Source organism: Phyllostomus discolor, chromosome 3 (assembly GCF_004126475.2).
Source record: "Phyllostomus discolor isolate MPI-MPIP mPhyDis1 chromosome 3, mPhyDis1.pri.v3, whole genome shotgun sequence".
Lineage (NCBI taxonomy): Eukaryota > Metazoa > Chordata > Mammalia > Chiroptera > Phyllostomidae > Phyllostomus > Phyllostomus discolor.
Window position 1 is genome coordinate 58,174,207 of NC_040905.2, and position 21,258 is coordinate 58,195,464.

Sequence of the window (21,258 nt, forward strand, 5' to 3'; positions counted from 1 at the left end):
GTCAGAAACAGAGGCTATACTAATTAAAATGAAGAACAATTTTACAGGGGAACAACAGTAGAGTGGATAAGCTGAGAATCAAATCAATGATTTGGAACATAAGAAAGCAAAAAACAACCAATCAGAACAAGAAGAAAAAAAAATATTTTAATGAGGATGGTGTAAAGAGCCCCTGGGACAACTTCAAGCATACCAGCATTAGCATTGTGCAGGTGCTGGAATGAGAAAAGAGACAGCAAGAAGTTGGAAACCCTATTTGAAAAAATAATGAAAGAAAACTTCCCTAACTTGGTGAAGAAAATAGACATAGAAGTCCAGGAAGGCAAAGAGGAAGACCAAACAAGATGGACTCAAGGAGGCCCACACCAAAACACATAAAATTAAAATGCCAAAGTTAAAGACAAAGGGAGAATCTTAAAAATAGCAAGAGAAAAGAAGTTAGCTACCTGCAAGGAAGCCCCTATAAGACTATCAGCCAAGTTCTCAAAAGAAGCTTTGCAGGCTAGAAGGAATTGGCAACAAATATTCATAGTGATTAAAAAAAAAAAAAACAAGGACCTACAATCAAGATTACTCTACCCAGCAAAGCTATCACTTAGAATTGAAGGACAAAGAGCTTCCCAGACAAGGTAAAGCTAAAGGAGTTTATCATCACCAAATCAGTATTATATGAAATGTTAAAGGGATAAAGAGTCTTCTTTAGGAAGAAGAAGATCAAAAATATGAATAAAATGACAATAAATACCTACAAGTTGGGATCCAATAAAAAAAAAAAAAACAGAATTATCTTCTGGAGGGTGGGCCTATTGTAGTACAGGCTTCTCCCGCTAGGTGAGTTTTCCAGGAACCCATCTGTATCAGTGTAGCAGCTGGTGTTGCTGTTAGGGGCTGTGTTTGGTTCACTGGATTTTTTCAAAGACTCTTTCAACTTGATGGCTCATTTCATAATGGGTGATTACAAGTGCACCTGCCCATAAGGCACAGAGTGTTCAGCAGTTTTTGACCAAAAACAGCATGACCCCCATGCCCCAACCTCCCTATTCACCTGATCTTAGCCCCAACCACTTTTTTGGTTTCCCTGGATAAAAAAAAGTGCTCAGAGGGAAATGTTTTGTCAATGTGGAAGAGGTGAAACAAAAAAATGGCAGAAGCACTAAATGGCATCAAAATCAACAAGTACAAAAACTGTTTTGAGCAGTGGAAAAAAAGCACAATAGTTGAATTGCATAAAATGGAAAGTACTTTGAAGGTGACTGAAGTTTAAACATGAAAGAATAAGTACACAATTTTTTATAAATAAATTCTGTTTTCTGGAGTGCCCCCTTGTATCTATCAACAGTTGAATCTAAAAATAAAATAAACAAATAAGGAGAATAGAAAGAGAATTTTGATGGTTGCCAAATTGGGGGGGGGGGTTCGGAGGGATGGGTGAAAAAGGTTAGGGGTTTAAGAAATACGAATTGGTAGTTACAGAATAGTCGTAGAGGATGTCAAGTATAGCATAGGGAATTGAGTAGCCAAAGAACATATATGCAAGGCCCATGAACATGGACAATAGTGTGGGGTTGTTTGAGGGGGTAGGGGGAACTGAGTAGAGGGGGACAAAGGAGGAAAATCTGGGGCAACTGTAGTGGCATAAACAATGAAATGTAATTTAAAAAAATTTACTGTTAGACAAAACTAAAAGTGAACTTCTGAATAGTCTTTTCTGCATAGAAAAACCACATGAGAGACCATGAAAACAACCCACTTTATTTTCTCATTATCATTGTAGTTATTATTAATTATTTCAATCCACAGACTTGGGCTATTTCCAGTTGCATATTGCAGAGATTTCCTAGAATAAATAAAAAATGACTTCAAGTTATTATTTTAAAAAATGCTATAGATACAATAAGACCTAAATAATCATGGTACACTTGGTACTTTTATAACTTTAATTTATTTGTTTTACATTCAAAGCTTATTGCAACTTGATTCTCTTCTCTACTTATTGTTAAAACCTTAAAAAATTATTCTCAGATTCCCAAACTCTTCCACTTTGTTTAGTTAATCTCAGTTTTCTAATCTAGGAAATCTCAGGGGGGTTGTTGGGTCAAGAATTTGTGTTCTTGTAACTATTAAAAAAAAAACACCTTAATTTTCAGTTTCTTCTGTCTTGTCAGAAATAGTCTTGCTCCTTGTAAGTAGTACCATGACTGCTGAGGTCTCCATGCTTTGAAACTTAGAAGTATGAAGAACCTTGAGAATCCAGGAGATCCAGTGGAGTAGAACAAGGAGAGGCTGAAGAAACAGTGGGCAGGAGATGAGATTGTTGAGGCATAACCTAGTAATTGTCTTTTTATTCCTGAGCATTTATTACAAACAAGGCTGACCAAATGTTTCCTTGTCTGTAAGTGACATGCTGTTAAATTGCAAATAGAAGGCTTGATTATATAAAAGGAAAAATATTTTGTTTATACTCTGAATATTTATGATAAAAACCCTATATAATTGTTTTTTGTAGGGATTACATGATTTAAAGTAGACGTTCTATCTAATCTCAGACCTTGAAAGTGAAGACCCGCTGCCCAGATATTTTAGTCATAGACGTTTCTGAAGCCAGCTGACTAAGCCAACTGAGCTTTTCTTGACTCTACTAGTTCTGAATAGTGTGCCTTAAATTAGTAAGAAATTTTAGAATTGTATATAATCTGTAATGAGAGGTAGGTAATTTCCTACCCATCCAAGTATTTTTTCAAAGCAATGAGTAATAATTGTTCCCAAAGATTTCTAAGTATTTTAATTGTGCTAACCAATTGCCATCAAAATGAACTTGATTCCTTTCTGTGTATATATAAAGCACACTATAAATTTTATTATTTGTATTATAAATAAAAAATTAATGCAAGTAACTTGAAGTGTGAAAAATAAGAATAGTTAAAATGTGAAACAATCAAAATTGAAATTCCTTCTTTTCTCACACCTGAAAAAAAGTATAAATGCAGAAATACTATATTTGCCTTTTCAATTCTGTCATTGGCATGAAATCCGTTGTCTTTGCCACTAAGTCACCGGTGATGCAAAGTAGTGGTAGGTCACCAGCCCAAGAGCAGTGGGAAGCCAGAAGCAGAGATCACAGAGACTGTGCCAAGGGTGTCTGCCAAGGAGGGAGCCAAAGCAGAAAGTTATGACACCCTTTAAGGAGAAGAAGCCACAATAAGGATCAGCAGCAGTATGCAAACCCCACCCCAGCAGAGAAGCAGACAAAGCCTGGAAGTCAGCTAGGGGTTTAGCACCAAGCAAGCCCCTGACCAGAGGGGCACTGACCCAGAAGAGCAGAGACCCAGCCAGGAATGGATGCTTCATTCTCATGAGAGTGGCTTGGCACATATAACATGTGAAACAAAAAGACTAAGCCAAAGCAAAATTTTATTGAGCAACTACTGAATTACCTAACTATACTGAGAGAATTAGTGGACTAAAACCAACACATGCCTCAGACCCATATCTGTCCCTACATCATCCTAGTCTCTCCACAAATGAAAATTTAAAAGTTGTAATCTCTTAACAAGTATTTCTGAAGCTCCTCCTGTGTGCCAGGGACAATGCCATAAAGTGAAAAGTACAACAGTGTACTGGATATAATCTTGTTTTCTAGGAGAGTACAGATTAGTAGAAGGCAGTCCCTCTGTAATCACAAATTTGTAATTTTTGAGCTGAAGAAAATCTAATTTTAATGAAGATTTTATTTCTCTTAAGTTTCTTATGCTGCATTGTTTTGTCACTTTCTCAGGCCATCTAAAAGATGGGTGGTTTTGATTAGGCCACTTGTGTAACTCCACTATCTATTTTTTAACTGTTTTTCATAACAGAATTAACATATACTAGAAGATTTTGAAATTTATGTTTTTCCTGAATCTCCCAAAACATTATTCCTATTATTTTAAAATCTTTATGATTCAAAGTTTAAAAAATATATTAAAGAAGAAGAACAATAATAAATGGTTCATGTGTCCATATTCCCAATATATAGAATTGATCATTACTAATATACTGAAAAATTTGCTTGGAGATTTTTGGTTTTGTTAAATCACTTATTTAGGGGGAAAATGATAAATATTTAATATAAAGAATTGAAATTGGCCCTGGCTGGCATAGCTCAGTGGATTGAGCGCGAGCTGCTAACCAAAGCATCGCAGGTTCTATTCCCAGTCAGAGTACATGCCTGGGTTGCAGGCCATGACCCCCAGCAACCGCACATTGATGTTTCTCTCTCTCTCTCTCTCTCTCTTTCTCCCTCCATTCCCTCTCTGAAAATAAATAAATAAAGTCTTTAAAAAAAAAGAGTTTCTTTGAAAAAAAAAGATTTGAAATAGAATAAAAGTATAAAAATAAAAAATGTTGAAAATCATTTCAAACTTTTTCCTAATATAATCCTCATTAATATTAGGTGCCCATAATAGAAAGTGACAACCAGGAATTTTCCAAATTTGAAAAGCTTAGAGAACCCCAACCAAAAAAAAAAAAAACCACACCTCAGTGTATCATAGCCAGACTCCTGAAAACTCCAAATAGGAAATGGTGAGGGCAGCTTGGGGAAGTGAAGAGAACATTGTATACAAGGAAATAGTGATAACAAATAAACTATTCTCATCAGAAACTCTGGAAACTAGAAGACAATGGAATGTCATCTTTTTAAAAAGATTTTATATATTTATTTAGAGAGAGGGGAAGGTAGGGAGAAAGAGAGGGAGAGAAACATTAATATCAGAGAGAAACACCCATCAGTTGCCTCTCAGGTCCCCGATCAGAGACCAGGCTCGCAACCCAGGTATGTGCCCTGACCAGGAATCAAACTGGCAAACTTTTGTGGGACAATGCCCAACCAACTGAGCCATGCTGGCCAGGGCTGGAATGACATCTTTAAGACCTCAACAAACAAATAAAAAGAACCTGTTAACCTAGAATTCTGTATCCAGTGGAATAATAATGATGATGGTAGAATAAAGACATTTCCATGAGACAAAAACTGAAAGAATTTATTTCCAATAAATCTGAACTACAACAAATGCTAAAAAGAAGTTATTCAGGCTGAAGGAAAAGGGAAAGACATGAGAGAAATCTATTTCTATAGAAAGGAATGAAGAACACCAAAAGGAGCAAATAAGCCATTAAATATAAAGGATCATTTTAAAAATCATCTCTACCTTATGTAACTTAGGTTGCCAAGTCTCTTTAAAGGTCATTAACTGTTTTAAAGTAAAAATAATAACATTAAATAAACATCATTCCAGACACCTTCCTAAGTATACTAAATAATGACTAGATGCCTAAATATAAATAAATTTTAAATATCTGACTATATTATAGTTACTATAATATACCAAACTTAATTTCATTTTACTTAAATTTGTCACACACAAAAAAAAACTAAAATGGAAGACAAGTCATTGTTTAATTTCAAAAATGCTTCTGTATCACAAAAATATTCTAATCAACCAGGAAAGATAAATGGTCTCTCATGAATTAAGATAGGAAATTATAAATGTAAGCCCTGGCTGGTGTAGCTCAGTGGATTGAGCGCGGGCTGTGAACCAGAGTGTTGCAGGTTCGATTCCCAGCACGGTACATGCCTAGGTTGCAGGCCATGACCCCCAGCAACCACACATTGATGTTTCTCTCTCTCTCTCTATCTCCCTCCCTTCCCTGTCTAAAAATAAATAAATAAAATCTTTTAAAAAATTTTTTTAAAAGATTAATTTAAAAAAAAAAGAAAGGAAATTATAAATGCATTCAAGGATTGGAACCATTGGTTTTCATCACCTAGATTTTTCAGTTTTATAGTACAATTCACTATGTGCTAAAAAAGATGTGAGACATCAGTTCTCAGATCTCCTCCCATCTCCAATCTTCCCAACATTAGGACTGTTTTTAATTAATATCATGCTTTTACATTGCCCATGTACTTAACATTTACATTGGACTGTAATACCCATAATGTTTTTCAGTATTGGTTTTATATATAAATGCATGGTCCTTTTACATGATCCTTTTGCCATCTTCATTACTAAATTTATTTTTACCTCTCTATGGGCAACTCATTTCTTTATTGGTTACATTTTATTATCATGTAGTTTGGGGGAGGGGTGCCCCCCAAAAGATCCATGGAAGCATCATTTCTTTTATGTTTGCTAATTTTAAATGCTGTAATGGCTGGGTATAACTTTCTTGGACTGCCTTTTTTTCTCAAAACTTAATGGATATTGCTCTTTATCTTTAAGCACCGAAAGTTGATGTGAAGAAATCTAAATCTGTCTTAAAATTTAGCCCTTATTAAGGGGTTGGGGTATTAACAAATCTGTATCAAAATTTCCATGGTCTGTGGTCTTATACTTCTACTTTCAATCTGCAGATTTAGTTCTTACTATAATTTTCAGGAAACTTTTCTTGTATTAATATTATACCTTTTTTTCATCTTCAGTTGCATTTATTGGATTCCCTGTGTCAAGGAAAGCAATGACCAAACCATGAGTATTTTTGTTACTATTAGCTTCTTTAATTCCCTTAATCTCTCTGTCTTTTTCATCTTAATTCACTGGAATGTTATATTAGCAAAACCTCTTTCTTTATTTTCAGATTCTCTGAGTCATGATATGCCTCTTCCATAGTCGGTTCCAGCTCCTGATAGCACAGTTGTTCATTAACTGTCACGGCATACAGTGAGATATGGTGCCGGCACGACCAAGCCCTATTGCCTATAGATCTCTAGCTGTTAATTCCTCAAATATTTAAGTGCTGGCACCACTATAAAATGTATTATCTATACTTGTGCAATTATTTGTGTGTTATTGGCAGGCTAGGCACTAGCCACATATTTTTTATCGTATATCATTAGTCAAAACTCTTTGCCAGAATCTTAAAATATGTACTAAAGGCAGAGGCCATGTGGAGACAGTATGTCAGGTTACTCAACACGTGTAGTTCAGAACTGCCGAGAGCCCTTGCTCTATGGGTGTGTTAGTGCTCATTGCTGGAGAATGTAGTGGGAGATCTGTCATGCTAGCTCCAGTCGGCTGTGCGGGCAGGCTAGCATTCAGAATAGGGGGTGGAGGGGTGGGGAATCATGAACTAACCTTTCACTTTATTAAGAGACAAAATTAAAGGAGCGGGCCAGACAGCTGTCAAATGGGTTTATTTAATGTACTTGATACGTTCACTACTTTTCTGCAACCTGAAGGAATTATGGGATGGGAGAGGCAGGGACAAAGAAGATTGCTGACTAAGCTTATGTGCGGTTAAGGTTTGAATAGCTGGGTTTTTCCTTGTTCTGAGATTTTTTTTACAAGACCTACAAAGCATAACTGCTCCTAGTTGAGGGCTATATCTTAGTCCTTAGAAGGAACACTGAGGTTTCAGACATATTCTTCAAATCACCATTGCCATTTGACAAATGTGAACCTGAGACTTTTCCTTCAGAGATGTGCAGCTTGATCAACTACCTATTTTACCGCTCCTCATCTGCCGCTACTCCTTGGTCAAATTTGTCAAATGGCAATGGTGATTCTCTCTTACCTCATATAGAACTGATAGAAATTATCATTTTTATTTTTATTTATTTTTAGTGACTTTATTGGGGTGACTGATAGAAATTATTGAGGTAATCAGTCAAAATCTCCTGTACTTGTTTTGCTCCTTGATGATGTTAAAAACATTTATTAACTTGTTGTGCCTCACAAAATATTTGTTAGTAAGTTTAAATTCCTGAATCAAAAGAAATACAAAATTAGCATAGTGGGACTACTCAATCTAGACACATCTAACTAAAGACTTTTGCAAGCATTTTTCATCATTGGAGATCCAACTAAATAACCAAAACAGCAATGCATGGAAAGAATTCCCTTCTCTGTAAGCCTTCACTAGGTAAATAGGAAGAACATGGATTATACAGGGCCTGCTTCTAAAACATTTAACCTATTATTTTGTAGGATATTGCCGTCTTTGTGAGCAACTTGAGATGAGCCCAACATTTTACCCTTGCATCTTGGTGCCTGCAGTGTGCACAGTGGGTGGCCAGCATATTCAAGTGAATAATTGACATTCTGTATTATCTCTTAAAAATTTTTTTACAGATCAGCATACAAGGGAGAACCCGAGATTTAATATGTAGTGTTTGGAATAGGGACTTGTTTTTACTCTGAGGTCAGAAACCTCCACAGCTGAGCACTTCGGATAACGAAGTTTCCTTTTCTACATTTGTCCAGCTGGGGCTGGGCACAGGCAAATGTCATACAGTCTGCATTTAAACACTCTTTTCTTTCCATATTAGTGGTGTTTATGTTTCCTGGGGCACGTCTAAAAGATTCAGAGTATTTGCTGTATGTGTGAATAGGTTTTTAAGAAAACATCAAGGTTTTCACATGCCAGTTATTTTCAGCAGTCAGTTCCTCTCTCGGAGCACAAAAGGCCAGATACGAAAGCCAAGAGAGAGAATGTGCTGTTTAAACAAATGGGCCCTTAGAAATGGGTTTTAAAGCATGGTTTTTTGATTTCTGATCTAACTCTTACCCTATCATTTCATACCACTAGAAATCCTGAAATAAATCAGTTACATTCTCACAATTTTCAAGGCTGACAGTTTAATGTTTTTCCTGTTTTGTCTATGGCTGTGGCCAATGTAATTAGGTCATACTCATGTGAAAAATTACTTGTACAAGAAAAAATTTTGGATGTGTATGTGTGTTTCCAGGAAGATTTGTTTCTGCTAATGTTAGCAACATCATTTGCACGTGAAAATAATTCACTTCTCCATAATTTACAATATTGACATTGTTTCAAAAAAAAACCCTAGTTCAAAAGGAACTAGGTTTGTTACTAATTTCATATCGTTATTAGAGTAATTACATTTAAAAATATTTTAGCAGCTAAACCATTGATTTTAAAACATATTTGTTAATGAAGTAGATTAGATGCCAACCCAAAAAAGGGGTCATTCCAGCAGAAAGGAGAGAAAGGCCTAATTTTTCACAGTATTCCAGAAATGGCAACAGACATCAACTGCTAGCAGCCTACCTTGCAGACTGTCCCCTAATTTCATTTTATTTTAAAAGCTGGCTGTAATTCCTGTCTTATGTATTTTCTAATAGTCTTTTTTCTATTTTTGCCAGCAGATAGAAGGTTCGAACTCACAAATATATTATTTACTTTATTGCTGCTACAGTCCAAGAAATGTTAGGAACCATGGGAGAGGGACAACTCTACATTGTGAGGATACTTATTTGTGCTTTATGGAAAATTGACATTAACTCTTTTTCCTTTTTAATAAGTTGAATGCCTTGCTTTTACTTTTGTGGATTAATTTAAGAATTTTAGTAACTCAGGAGATTCTTATTTACTCCCAAAACTTAAACACCAGGATTAATAGACACAAGAGGCACAATTTAACATGTTTTATCGGCTGAATGTAAAGGTCAAAATTAACAAGCCTTATAGAAGCACCATTAGAAGTATACAGTAGATCCCTTGTAGAAATCATGAAGGAAAGCAGTGTAGGCACTGTTGGGAACACAAATACACAATCTAATTTACTATCTATGTTGGAAGCAGAGCAATTGTTAAGAATTTAACTAGACTGCAAAATAATTTAAAGGGCCAGCAGATCTTTAAGAATACACAAGATAGCTCTATTGTTCTTATGTAGCATTTACTGAGAAGCAAGGCATGCTAAATATTAAGTAATGCACAAAATTCCAGAGTCCCTTCCCAGTGATTCTATTTCCAAATGAGTTAAGTAAGTGAGATATATAAACAAAATGAGAAGGTTAATTAGTGCTGCTTTTTCAGAAGCCTGAGAGGTGGTTGGAGCTAACTTCAGCCATTTTGCTAAGGAAAAAAAAATGAGAATAAGTGAGATATGGGAAAAGACAGTATATTTCTGGAAGGCAAGAAGTTTGCTTTGTAAAACGATGCCTTCCAGATATGTACTGTCTTTTCCCATATCTCACTTATTCTCATTTTTTTCTTTAGCAAAAAAAAAATTACAATTCTGTTTTTTTGTGTGTTAATAGGGCTGCATTTCAGAGTTACTTATGTTTTTGTTTTGGGGTTTTTTGTTTTGTTTTGTCTTGTTTTTTGTAATCCTCACCCAAGGACTACTTGCTGATTTGAGGGGGTGGAAAGAGAGAGAGAGATAGAGAGACAGAGAGACAGAGAAAAACATCAGTTGGTTGCCTCTGGTATACACCCCTACTAGGGTTTGAACCCACAACATTTTGATGTACAGGATGATGCTCCAACCAACTGAGCCACCCAGCCAGTGCCATAGTTACTTACTATTTAACCTAGAGAAAACATGATTTGTTAATGAGAGAGCAGTTTTCCCAGAGACATGGAATAACTGTATTCGTGACATTTAGAAATTTACAGCAGCCTCTTCATAGACTTCTGTCATTGTTCCATAATCCCAGCTTTGGGCAGAGTTTGGAAAACATTTGTAAAAAATCACTGTGCTTACAAACATGTTTATTCTTCAGCTATGGTAGCAGGGCTTCTTTTGATAGGCTAGTTTTCTTTTCTTTTGCAGGGACTTTATGTTTTTGTGGTCTATTTCATCCTGCACAACCAGACTTGTTGCCCCATGAAGGCCAGCTACACAGTGGAAATGAATGGGCACCCAGGACCCAGCACAGCCTTCTTCACGCCCGGGAGTGGGATGCCTCCTGCTGGAGGGGAAATCAGCAAGTCCACCCAGAATCTTATCAGTGCTATGGAGGAGGTGCCTGCCCTTGCCCTTGCCCTTGCTCTCTGCCTCTACCTCTGTCTCTGTCTCTGTCTCTGTCTCTTTCTGTCTGTACATCTCAAAAAGAGCACAAGTCAAATGGTACTATGTGACTTTTAAATCCTTTTCCTACTGGCATTTTCTGATCTATGGTATTTCATATGCTGACTATGGTATCATGGCTGTAATTGAATTCATTTCCTTCCCTGCCCCGTGACCTCTACTAACCAGCAGTCTGTACTAGGAGCTCAGACAAAGCATACTTTGGCATCTGGTTCTTGGTAATCTTCCAAATTTGACATGGCATTGACTGATTCAGCTTCAGAAATTACTTTTAAATACTGTTCTTCCTAAAAATATTTAGGCAGTTCTCTTTCTTCACCCATCCCAACTCACTAATTTAATCCCAACAAACACTCATAAAAATAGGCTGAAACTCTTTTTAATTTAAATACCAGAAAATATTTTAGAACAAAAGCTTCGAAGAGTGTTTTAGCAGCACTACTTAGAAAATCTATCCAGAATGTGCTCTGTAAAGTCTACCTCCCATTACTCTCTGCACCCTGTTCATATCATTTTGGGTTCCTGTATCTAAATCACATTGCCAGGAACCTGTTAGTAATGTCATCACGGCACTAGGACCCTTGCTCAGACTTTAAATCGCACCTGAAGACATTTGTCAAGGAAGAGGTGGTAGGCAGTTCCCTGAAAATTTCTGCAGTGCCCGGGGTGTGCTAGTCCACTGTCCCTTGCCAAGCTCATGCTGCCCTCTGTGTGTTAAAGAGCCACGGTGAACAGTACTTATATTTATTTACACCCTGGAAAATGGCAGAAAACCAAAGTGTATGTGTCTGAAAAGGAAAAAGTTTATAGACAGGTAGGTAGGTAGGTAGGTAGGAAGAGAGAGAGAGAGAAGAAGAAGAAGGAGGAGGAGGAGGGGGAGGAGGAGAAGAAAAGGAAGGAAGGAAAGAGAGGGAGGGAGGGAGGGAAAATCTATCTGCTTGGTGATATTTTTTCTCTTTCATGTTAATATAGAAAGTAATCTTATCCATGTCATGTTAAAATTAAGGTAAATGATCAAAAATCAGGTACAATGTTTAAAATTAGAATATGTCTTTAGTACCATAAATGTTTAGAAATTAGTGCCATATCTATATCCCAAAAGTTCTTAAAACTGAATTATTTTCACATCAAAGTTGATAACAATGGAAATAGATATTTTTAGGATCAGCAATTCATGAATGAATCTTTATTAAGAAATTGTTTGCCCTTTTTATTGGTTACCCTTTCTAGTATTTGCCTACGTCTGAACTGTACAACACAATAATCATTGGCCACATGTGGCTATGTAGATTTAAACTAACTAAAATTAAATAACATTAAAATTTAGTTTATTAAGCCCTGGCTGGTACAGCTCAGTGGATTGAGCACAAGCCTCTGAACCAAAGGGTTGCCAGTTCAATTCCCAGTCAGGACACATGCCTGGGTTTTGGGCCAGGGCCCCAGTTCAGGGTGCACAAGAGTCAACCACACATTGATGTTTCTCTCCCTCTCTTTCTCCTTCCCTTCCCCTCTCTCTAAAAATAAATAAATAAAATCTTTAATAAAACAGATTTTCTTTTAAAAAATTAGTTTATTAATCACCATGTTCAAGTGCTCAATAGCCACATGTTTCTGCTAGCTATCATAAAGGAGAATGCAGATATAAAGCTTTTGTATCATCACAGAAAGTTCTTTTGGAGGCTGCTGGTCTAGATGTTTAACTTCTTAGTGAAATTTTTGAAGATTTTGTTTTTTCTCAAATTTATTTCTGTAGTGCTCGGGTCACTTCTCTGAGTCTACACCATCCCTGCAGTCACTCAGAAAAGCTTATATTGGGAGGCAGCTGCTGTGACAGTTCAGTTCCTGGGCCTGAGCCACTACTTGAGTGTTCATTTGGGGTGTTGCACAGTGGCATACCTTAATGTGTGTTCTAAATTCCTCAGAGGCTTAGAATTGGCCTTGATTCAGCTGTCAATGAGGGACTGTCAGAGATACTCTAGAAAGCCTTCCACAGAAGGGAAAGTATTAGGAAAGAAAGGATTAAGAGGTTTTTACCAGTAACCAAGAAGGAAGTGAGTATGTTTAATTATTTCAGGATAGAACTATCTTTTTATAATTTAATTTTTAAAGGAGTTTCTAATGCTATCAGAGAATTTTTTTCAATTCATTATGTCCTTGTAAATAGCTACTATATTTTAAATTGTATTTTGTATCTTAGACTAAAGATTAAGAGGGTCCCTCACCAGTTCTTACATTTTTAACAGTTTTCTTTACACAATACATTTCTTTAAAAATAAAAGGTGCTAATTGGATTTAAATAGGTAATTTCCTTTCCCCACACATGACTGCATAGAAATCTACAAGTAATCTGATAGAGAAATTATTTAGATCGCAAGATTAGATTGTCTCATGGGGAAACATACGTCTTTAAAAAACAAAGTTACAATTAAAGGTCTTAATTCTAAACAGTCCAACAGCTTTTTCACTTGGTTTGTGTATGGTTTATATGCATTCAGGATAAATATGAATGTATTTATGTTATGGTTTCCTTTTTTCTCCATCCAAACCCAAAAAGGTGCCACCTGACTGGGAGAGAGGATCCTTCCAGCAAGCCAGCCAGGCCAGTCCTGACTTAAAGCCAAGTTCACAAAATGGCGCCACATTCCCTTCCTCTGGAGGATATGGCCAGGGGTCACTGATAGCTGATGAGGAGTCCCAGGAGTTTGATGACTTAATATTTGCATTAAAAACTGGTATGTATGAATCCACAAACTACATTAGAAGTAGGCACTCTTGCTCTGTGGCAATTTATATCTTCTTCACATGAAGTTGCATAAGTATACTCACCCTTAGCGCAGTCTGATTCCCATGACCCATTCCTAACCTCAGCCTAAATCTAGGTTATTTTGTTCTTGACATCAAACATAATACAACCTGAAAATAATGTACAATTTGCTTTTAAGAAAAAAGCATTCTCTAACTAAATATAAATGCCTCTGTCCTGGAATTGTTCTAGAACACCCAAGATACTATTGAGACAAGTTCAGTGTTATAAGACAATCTGGTAGGGATTTCTCTGAGAGTTTTACCTCTGATCTTCCAACGAAATCAATCTTCTTAGGGAGTATCTTTAAAGCAGAAACTTTCAAAGGCAGTATGTAGTTCTACAGTTTTCAAAGTGCCATTACATTACAGTATTTCGTTGGTTGTTCATACAAGTTTAACCCCATTCTACCTGTGACTCAATGGAAAGTTGTTTTCAAATCAAATATGTAGTTATTTTTCCTTCATATGTTTACTCAGAAAAATGTTGAACAGTTAAAAAACTTTCAGTGAAATTTCATTTCTAAATGTGCAACCAAGCAAGAAGATATGTCCACACTTAGATGAAACCATTGAAATAATAATTCGAAAGTGCATTTTACTATATACATCTACATATCCATGTATCCTTATATCCATATATTCATATTAGTGCTTGCCACTTGATAACTCTTTTGTAGATATTGTTGGAGAATGAATGAATATGAAACTTGGAGTTTGCTTGGAGGAATAGATATTGACACAAACATGACATAGGAATAAGTAATAGAAGTAGCAGTGGAAAGAGTTATTAATTATCCAGGAAATCAAGGATTTTTTTTTAAAACCTCTTAATTGATTCTTAAAGAATATGTAGGTTTTAAATAGGAAAAGTGGTGGTTGGAGGGAATAAGATTAGCCAAAACCCAGGGTTTACATGTGCATAGCCTGCTTGGGGAAAACAAGCATTGCAATGTAGCTGGGTTGGAGGGGGGCTCACCCAGGCAGTGGGAGAAAGGCCTGAAAGGTAGTTGACCTGCATTGTTAAAAATTACTGTAGTTCACCCAGCTAGGTTTCAGGGAACTCCTCCTTGAGATATTCATAGTCATCCTCTGGGAGGAATGGGAGGATTCTCTGAGTATATTTGGGAAACTGAAGATTCATAATTCACATTACCATTTTAGCAGCTCTAAAAAGCCCTAGCTTAAAGATAACCACTTCACCCAGTTTATCCTGGTGTTTCCAGAATACATGTAATGATAGATTCACTTGGGGGAACAGAACACTTCCTGGTATTTTGCATAATATTTAAGTGTTGTTCTGATACTGTGCTAAGGAGTAGGATTTTTATAGAACCCACAGAGCCATGGAGGTTTATGAGGAGAGGAATGGTATGTTCCTACTGATTTTTAAGGCAAAATAACTCTTATGAAAGTATGAAGAATAGATTTAGAAGCACAATCAGAAAGGCTGGGAGGCTGTTACAATTGTCCAAAGGAATGAGATTTGGGCCTCAGATTTGGGGAGTAGAAATAAAAAAAAGAAGGTAAATACAGGAGGAATGCTGAGGGAACAGGGAGGACATTCAGCAAAGGCTCATGCCTCTCTCCTGGTGACTAAACAATTGTGTGAGAAGCATCTGTTCATTTGTGTGCAGGGGGAATCTGAGAAGTTCAGATTTGAACCTATTGATCATTAGGCCTGGTGGCTCATAGTCAGATTTGAAGGATCTTGGGCAAGGGTTCAGGGTCAGAGGTATTGATTTGAAATGCATTCATTCAGAGATTATATGTGAAGCGATGGGGATGAGTAAGGTCTGTCTGGTAGAATGGAAGGAAAGAAATGCGAAGAAAAAAAGGTGAGGAAGGGGAGGGTGAGGGAGGAAGGGAAAACAAGGAAAAAGAAGGGAAATAAGAACATCCTAGATAATATCTACATTTGAAGAGTGAATAGAAGAGTCCTGACAAATGTGGCTCATTGGGCATTGTCCCACAAAGCAAAAGGTCACTGGTTTGATTCCTGGTCAGGGCACATGCCTGGGTTGCGGGATCAGTCCCCAGTTGGGGCATGTATGAGAGGCAACCGATAGATGCTTCTCTCTCTCTCTTCCTTCCTTCCCCTGTCTCTAAAAGTAAATAAGTAAAATCTTTAAAAAAAAAAATAAAGAGTGGATCCCAGAGAGGGAACTGTATAGCGTGGTGAGAAAGAGAACTAAAGAGAGAAGAAGTTTCATGAAGAAGGGTATGCACAAATGCATAAAATGCTCATTAGCATTAGGACTACAGGAGGAGCTTTCAGATTACAAATAACTCTCAAGGAAGGTTATGTCCCAAGCACTACACATAAAATGAATTCTTGCAGCATTATTCAATTAGATGTGGGTCCTATATATATAACAAGTATTAAATGCATTCAGTTCAGGAATGCATGGAATGACTTCCTTACCTATAGATAGAGTTTAGTATTCCTGAGAGTTTACTACACTCATTGGAAAATAAATACTTCAAAAGACTAAATTAGAAGTCTCCCACATTGGTTCCCTTTATTTTAGGAAAAGGTTCTATAAAAAATCAAGTACCATTCCCTATACACTTTCCATTGTAGAATGTGGTTAAATCAAAGGAACAGTCCACATGCCATTCTATCTACAGAATTTCCAGTTGACACATGGGCCAGATTTGGCCCCGAGAGGTGTTTTGTTTGATTCTCTTAGCATTTTAGCATTTTTGAGGCAAAAATTTAAACCTTGAGATATCTCATCAAAGTCAAGAATTTCTTTTTTAAGAAATCTAGCAACAGAGTGGTTGGAGTTGAGTAATAGTCCTTAGACAGTGTATCAGCTCTTTGGTTTGTCCAGTGCTCACCAGACCTGTGTTACTGGTTTAGACTAGCTTCACTGTGACATTTTAATTTGCAAATCTTGATCCATCTCAGGTCCACCTTAACTATGGGCCACTCCAAGATAAGTGGGTCTTCTAAGTCTTTTTCATTTGAACCCCCAAATGACTTTGTAAAGTTATGTAACCCCTTGCATGTATTTCAATAAACATCTAAAGATTTTCATCATAAGTTTAAATAATTCCAAATAATGTAAATTTTAGTGTTTTAAAATAAAAACTTTACATTATTCTATTAAACCAATTCAAGTAATTTAAATTCCATAGCAGTTTGATATCTACTCTTACTCATTTCATTTTTAAAATATATGAATAGCTTTGCCCTGACTGGTGTGGCTCAGTGGGTTGGGTGTCATCCTGCAAATCAAAAGTTCACCAGTTTGATTCCTGGTCAGGGCACATGCCCTGGGTTTGTAGGCCATGTCCCCAGCTGGGGGTAAGAGGCAACCAATCAGTGATTCTATCACACATCAATGTTCCTCTCCCTCTCTTTCTCCCTTCCTTCCCCTTCTCTAAAAATAAATTAACAAAAATCTTTAAAAATATACAAACAGCCTTTTATTTTGCAGTTGGAAAATTTATATCATTCTCTTTTCTCATTGAGCTTAGTACACATTTTACATATACATTATATGTAGAGGTACCATATAATTTACCATCCAAACCAGAACAATTTGAGAGAGTAAAGGGGAAGTAACTAATATTTTTTCAGGTATAAACTAGAACATTTGTATCCCCTTACTCCCTGTTTTGAAGGAATGGTGAAAGAAATATTTATGAAAGGGTATGGACATGGATCTTGATGCATGAATAGGAAGACACACAGGCTGGACTTAACATGGCACATCCAAGACCTGTTGAGATACCTGATCGCTTTGAGAAAAGCTCTCCAATGGGCAAAGGTTGAAATGTCTATTCATCAGAATAGAGTGAGATTAGGGAGTATCTTAAAGCCAATGCAGAGAGTTTCAGACTTGATGCAGGTTTCCATAGGGACTAATGTTTGTTCTTGAGAAAGAAAGGGCAGTCGAATGCTGAACAGATTAGAGGAGCAGAATGAACAATAGAGATGGAAGAAGCATTTGCAGGAGCTGGGATGCAAAACATAGTTTACTAACACATACAACAAACATTTGCTCAATGTCCTATGAGCTAGGAATATAAAGATATGAAAGATGTAATCCAATGGGGAAGTCAGAAATTTTGAAAGAGAATCCTCATGTTTCCATGGGTAGTGGAGGTGATACATGAAGAGGAGGCAGCCAAATTAAGGAGTTGGGGAATGGGAAGAGAATATCAGGCAGTGTCAGCATAATAGTGTGGTGTGAAAAGGGTGTGACCAGCAGCTCTAGTGAGTCATTAAGCTAAAAAGCAGGCAGGGGTCAGGTGAATATTGTAGGCCTTGATGCAGTGCTAAACATAGGGCTTCTAGTGGTGAGACAGCAGGAGGAGATGCAAGAGAGAAAGCAGACCTCTGGAGATCACAGAGTGATGTGGGTAAGTACAGTGTCACAGAAGCAAAAGAAGGAAGTGGGGTTTCAGCAGCAGCCTTTACTAGAGAGAGATGGGAAGGGCAGAGACCCAGAAAAGGGAGGGTTTGACTAAAAGAAAGTCATTAATGCCCTCCTGCTTCCATCTCAAATAGGGTAAGGCAGAGCTACCAACTCTGCAGAATAGCCTTTCCTACATCACAGACAGGAAGGGAGGTCTCAGCTCCCCACAACTGCTTTTTCCCTTTCTCATTTAGAATCTGATGTGCAACAAATTCATGGCAGCATCACACCCTGTGACCACATCCCCATTCTGTGTGTGTGTTGGGGGGGGGGGTGAAAAAGACAGCATGAAAGTTTGCAAATTAGAGAAGAAAAGAATAAGGTGTTATTCTAGCATAGTGTAAAATTTTCTGAATTATTCCAAATTGAGAAAACAGTAGTGAATAGAGGAGTTCTCAAAACCGATTCTGGGTGCTATCTCTAAGAGCTAGCTTTGGGGAATTCTCGTGTGGATCTGTTTTGGCACTGTGTCGCATAATTATTTTTATCTCGGGATCAGATCTGAGTCATTCAGAGCCCATGTCTCCAGGCACTGATAGGGCACCAGGTGCTGTCAGTGCATGTCTTTCTTCTTGGGCCACTGCCTGCACTGGCTGAGTCTCAGCTGAGGGGCCTCGTGGATTCAGTCATGTGGGGCTGGAGGTTGTATGTTTTTGAGCAGCAAATCCTACCCCCAGCTGAAAAATTCTTATAGCCTACCTGAATTTTTTTTTAATTTTAATAAGCTCTGAGTCGAGAAATGCTGTTCTTGGGAGAAAGTTATACCTGTCAACCGTTAAGAATCCAAACTTATGTCTTTAGAAATTAATTTTATTTCTAAAAACTACCAAAAGGAATTTAAAGCATAATTTTATAATTGTAAGGTACTGATACTATTTATTCTAAGTGTAAAGCTCACTTTTTACTAATGTAATAGAAATAAACATGTTGACTTAATGGAACTTGACCTTTAGTTCACTGCACTAATAGTTGGGAGTTTTTGTATTTATTCCTTTTCTATTACAGGTGCTGGTATCAGTGTCAGTGATAATGAATCTGGTCAAGGCAGCCAGGAAGGCGGCACCTTGACGGACTCCCAGATTGTAGAACTCAGGAGGATACCCATCGCCGACACCCATCTCTAGCAGCACAATAACCTTTAGAATGAGGATACCTTCCTATTTGCGTTGGCTTTGTGCTAAAACTCTGTATGTACATGAAGCCACATCATAGGAGTCTGTGAATTGTATTGGATTTAACCCAGAAGTGATTGTTGTGTTGGAATATAAATTGCTTATCTTTTCGCAACCTGAAAACTCACTGCTATAATGAAAGACTGGATCTAGTTATATCAGTTGATAGACTGTACATATTCCAAGAATATTAGTTGTTTTTTAATCACCCTATAAGGCTAACATTGTTTAATAAAAGTAATAACAATCAATAAAAGCAGTTGAATCCATGTGGTGTCATCTAGGCTCATTATTTATGAGGAAATGTACCTGAGCAATGACACAAACTCCACGCCCAGATGATCTCACGTACTCTGTTTCTTCTGGCACCGATACAGGTGATCGAGATTCAGGGCTTCATAGTGTCTAGAAGGCTTCCATTCCTAAAAACCATAAAATTTATTTTCTGCTGACGGGGGGTACTGCAGTTTGCATAGTCTTTTATCGAAAGTATGTATTTTTGCTCATTATAAACTTAGGGAACTGAACATTTTCCAAAATGAATGTTCTGTTCCCAGTTAAAAATAACTCCAGCAAGCATTTTAGCACAGCTATGAAGAGGATCATTTAAACAGTACAGTTTGTTTGGGAGAAATTTTTTTTGGTTTGGATTTTGTAGTCTTTCTTTGTCTTGGAATGAAGAATCAGAAAGTCTGTCCCAGAACAAACACTATTGTGTTCGTGATGATTTCATTGACTATGGTTCCAGAAGAACCATGGAACAGAACAAGTTTGTCCTAAGGAAGGCTTTTTGACCTTTTATTTTGGAATCGTTAAGTAATTTTGAGAAAATCAGAATCATCCCAAGAAAAAAGTTAAAATTAAAAAAAAATTAAGAGAAAATTTTGATGTGTCAATTACTTCTCTTAGAGCCACAGTTAAAACAATTAAGTGCTTAAGTATTACTGTTAAGCATGCCTTTATTTTTTATAAAACCTGAGGTGGCAATATTTATCTTGATAAACTGTAAAATGACTCATCTCTTAATTCCTGTTGGTCCATCTGCATTCTCATCTCCTCTCTCATATACAGAGTTTGTTTTTTTTTTTAATCAGTGGATTGTCGTTGTTGGTACAAAATAAAAAATGTATAACAATATCAAACAGCATAAAAACAAAGGCTGTGCCCTGGCTGGTGTGGCTCAGTGGATTGAGTGCCAGCCTGCAAACCGAAGGGTCGCTGGTTCAATTCCCAGTCAGGGCACATGCCTGCATTGTGGGCCAGGTCCCCAGTCAGGGATGCATGAGAGGCAACCACACATTGGTATTTCTGACCCTCTCTTTCTTCCTCCCTTCCCGTCTCTAAAAATAAATAAAATCTTTTTAAAAAGTTGTATCACTTTTTAATATAATCTTTTATAAAATCTTTCATAAAAAAAGATTTGTATATCTTTTTAGCTACTGTAGAAATGGTAATAATATGATTGAATTACCTTAACTGACAAATAAATTAGTTGTCTCTTTCAACCTACAGCATTACATTGAAGTCTTTTCCATGCTAGGGCAGAAACAATTGATGAAATTGGTTATAATATATAAAATTTAATAAGATAATTTTGAAATTGGTAAGCATTCTACAATTTAATAGGATTTAATGAATTTGGGGCTTAGGTAGTGATTACAGAAATGTGAGATTTCATCATGTGGAATCCATGAGTGATAAACACTGTAACATTTTTTGCAGATAACTAGATGTCTAATTTTCTAACAAAGGCAATTGTCAATAGCTATTTTCATTTCCACATGTCAGAATTTGGGAAAATCTGGCCCAAAACACAACCAATCAGGGACACCTTTCTTACTTCAGGTTACTGGATTTCCATTGCTGTCCAAAAGGCCATCCTGATAAGGAAGCAAAAGGACCACCTGCCACTGTTTAGCATGATTCTTTTAAATATTGGAAGGAAAAAAAACAAGATTTCTAGTAGCCACGGTGCTAAAACAAATAAGCTTCATATTCCAACAGCAGCAGTATTTTGCCAGCCTGTTTCCTCCGG

The 21,258-nt window shown here is 36.9% G+C and overlaps 1 protein-coding gene across 1 annotated transcript in view; it reads left to right on the plus strand.

Annotated features, from left to right (window-relative positions):
* ADGRV1 (adhesion G protein-coupled receptor V1) overlaps positions 1 to 20,089 on the plus strand; it is a 507,196-nt gene extending 487,107 nt beyond the window's left edge. The window contains 3 exon segments of the mRNA XM_036020532.1: positions 10,562 to 10,753; positions 13,374 to 13,551; positions 19,057 to 20,089. Coding sequence (XP_035876425.1) covers positions 10,562 to 10,753; positions 13,374 to 13,551; positions 19,057 to 19,175 — 489 coding nt within the window. The 3' untranslated portion in view covers positions 19,176 to 20,089.
* The last annotated feature ends 1,169 nt before the right edge of the window (positions 20,090 to 21,258 follow it).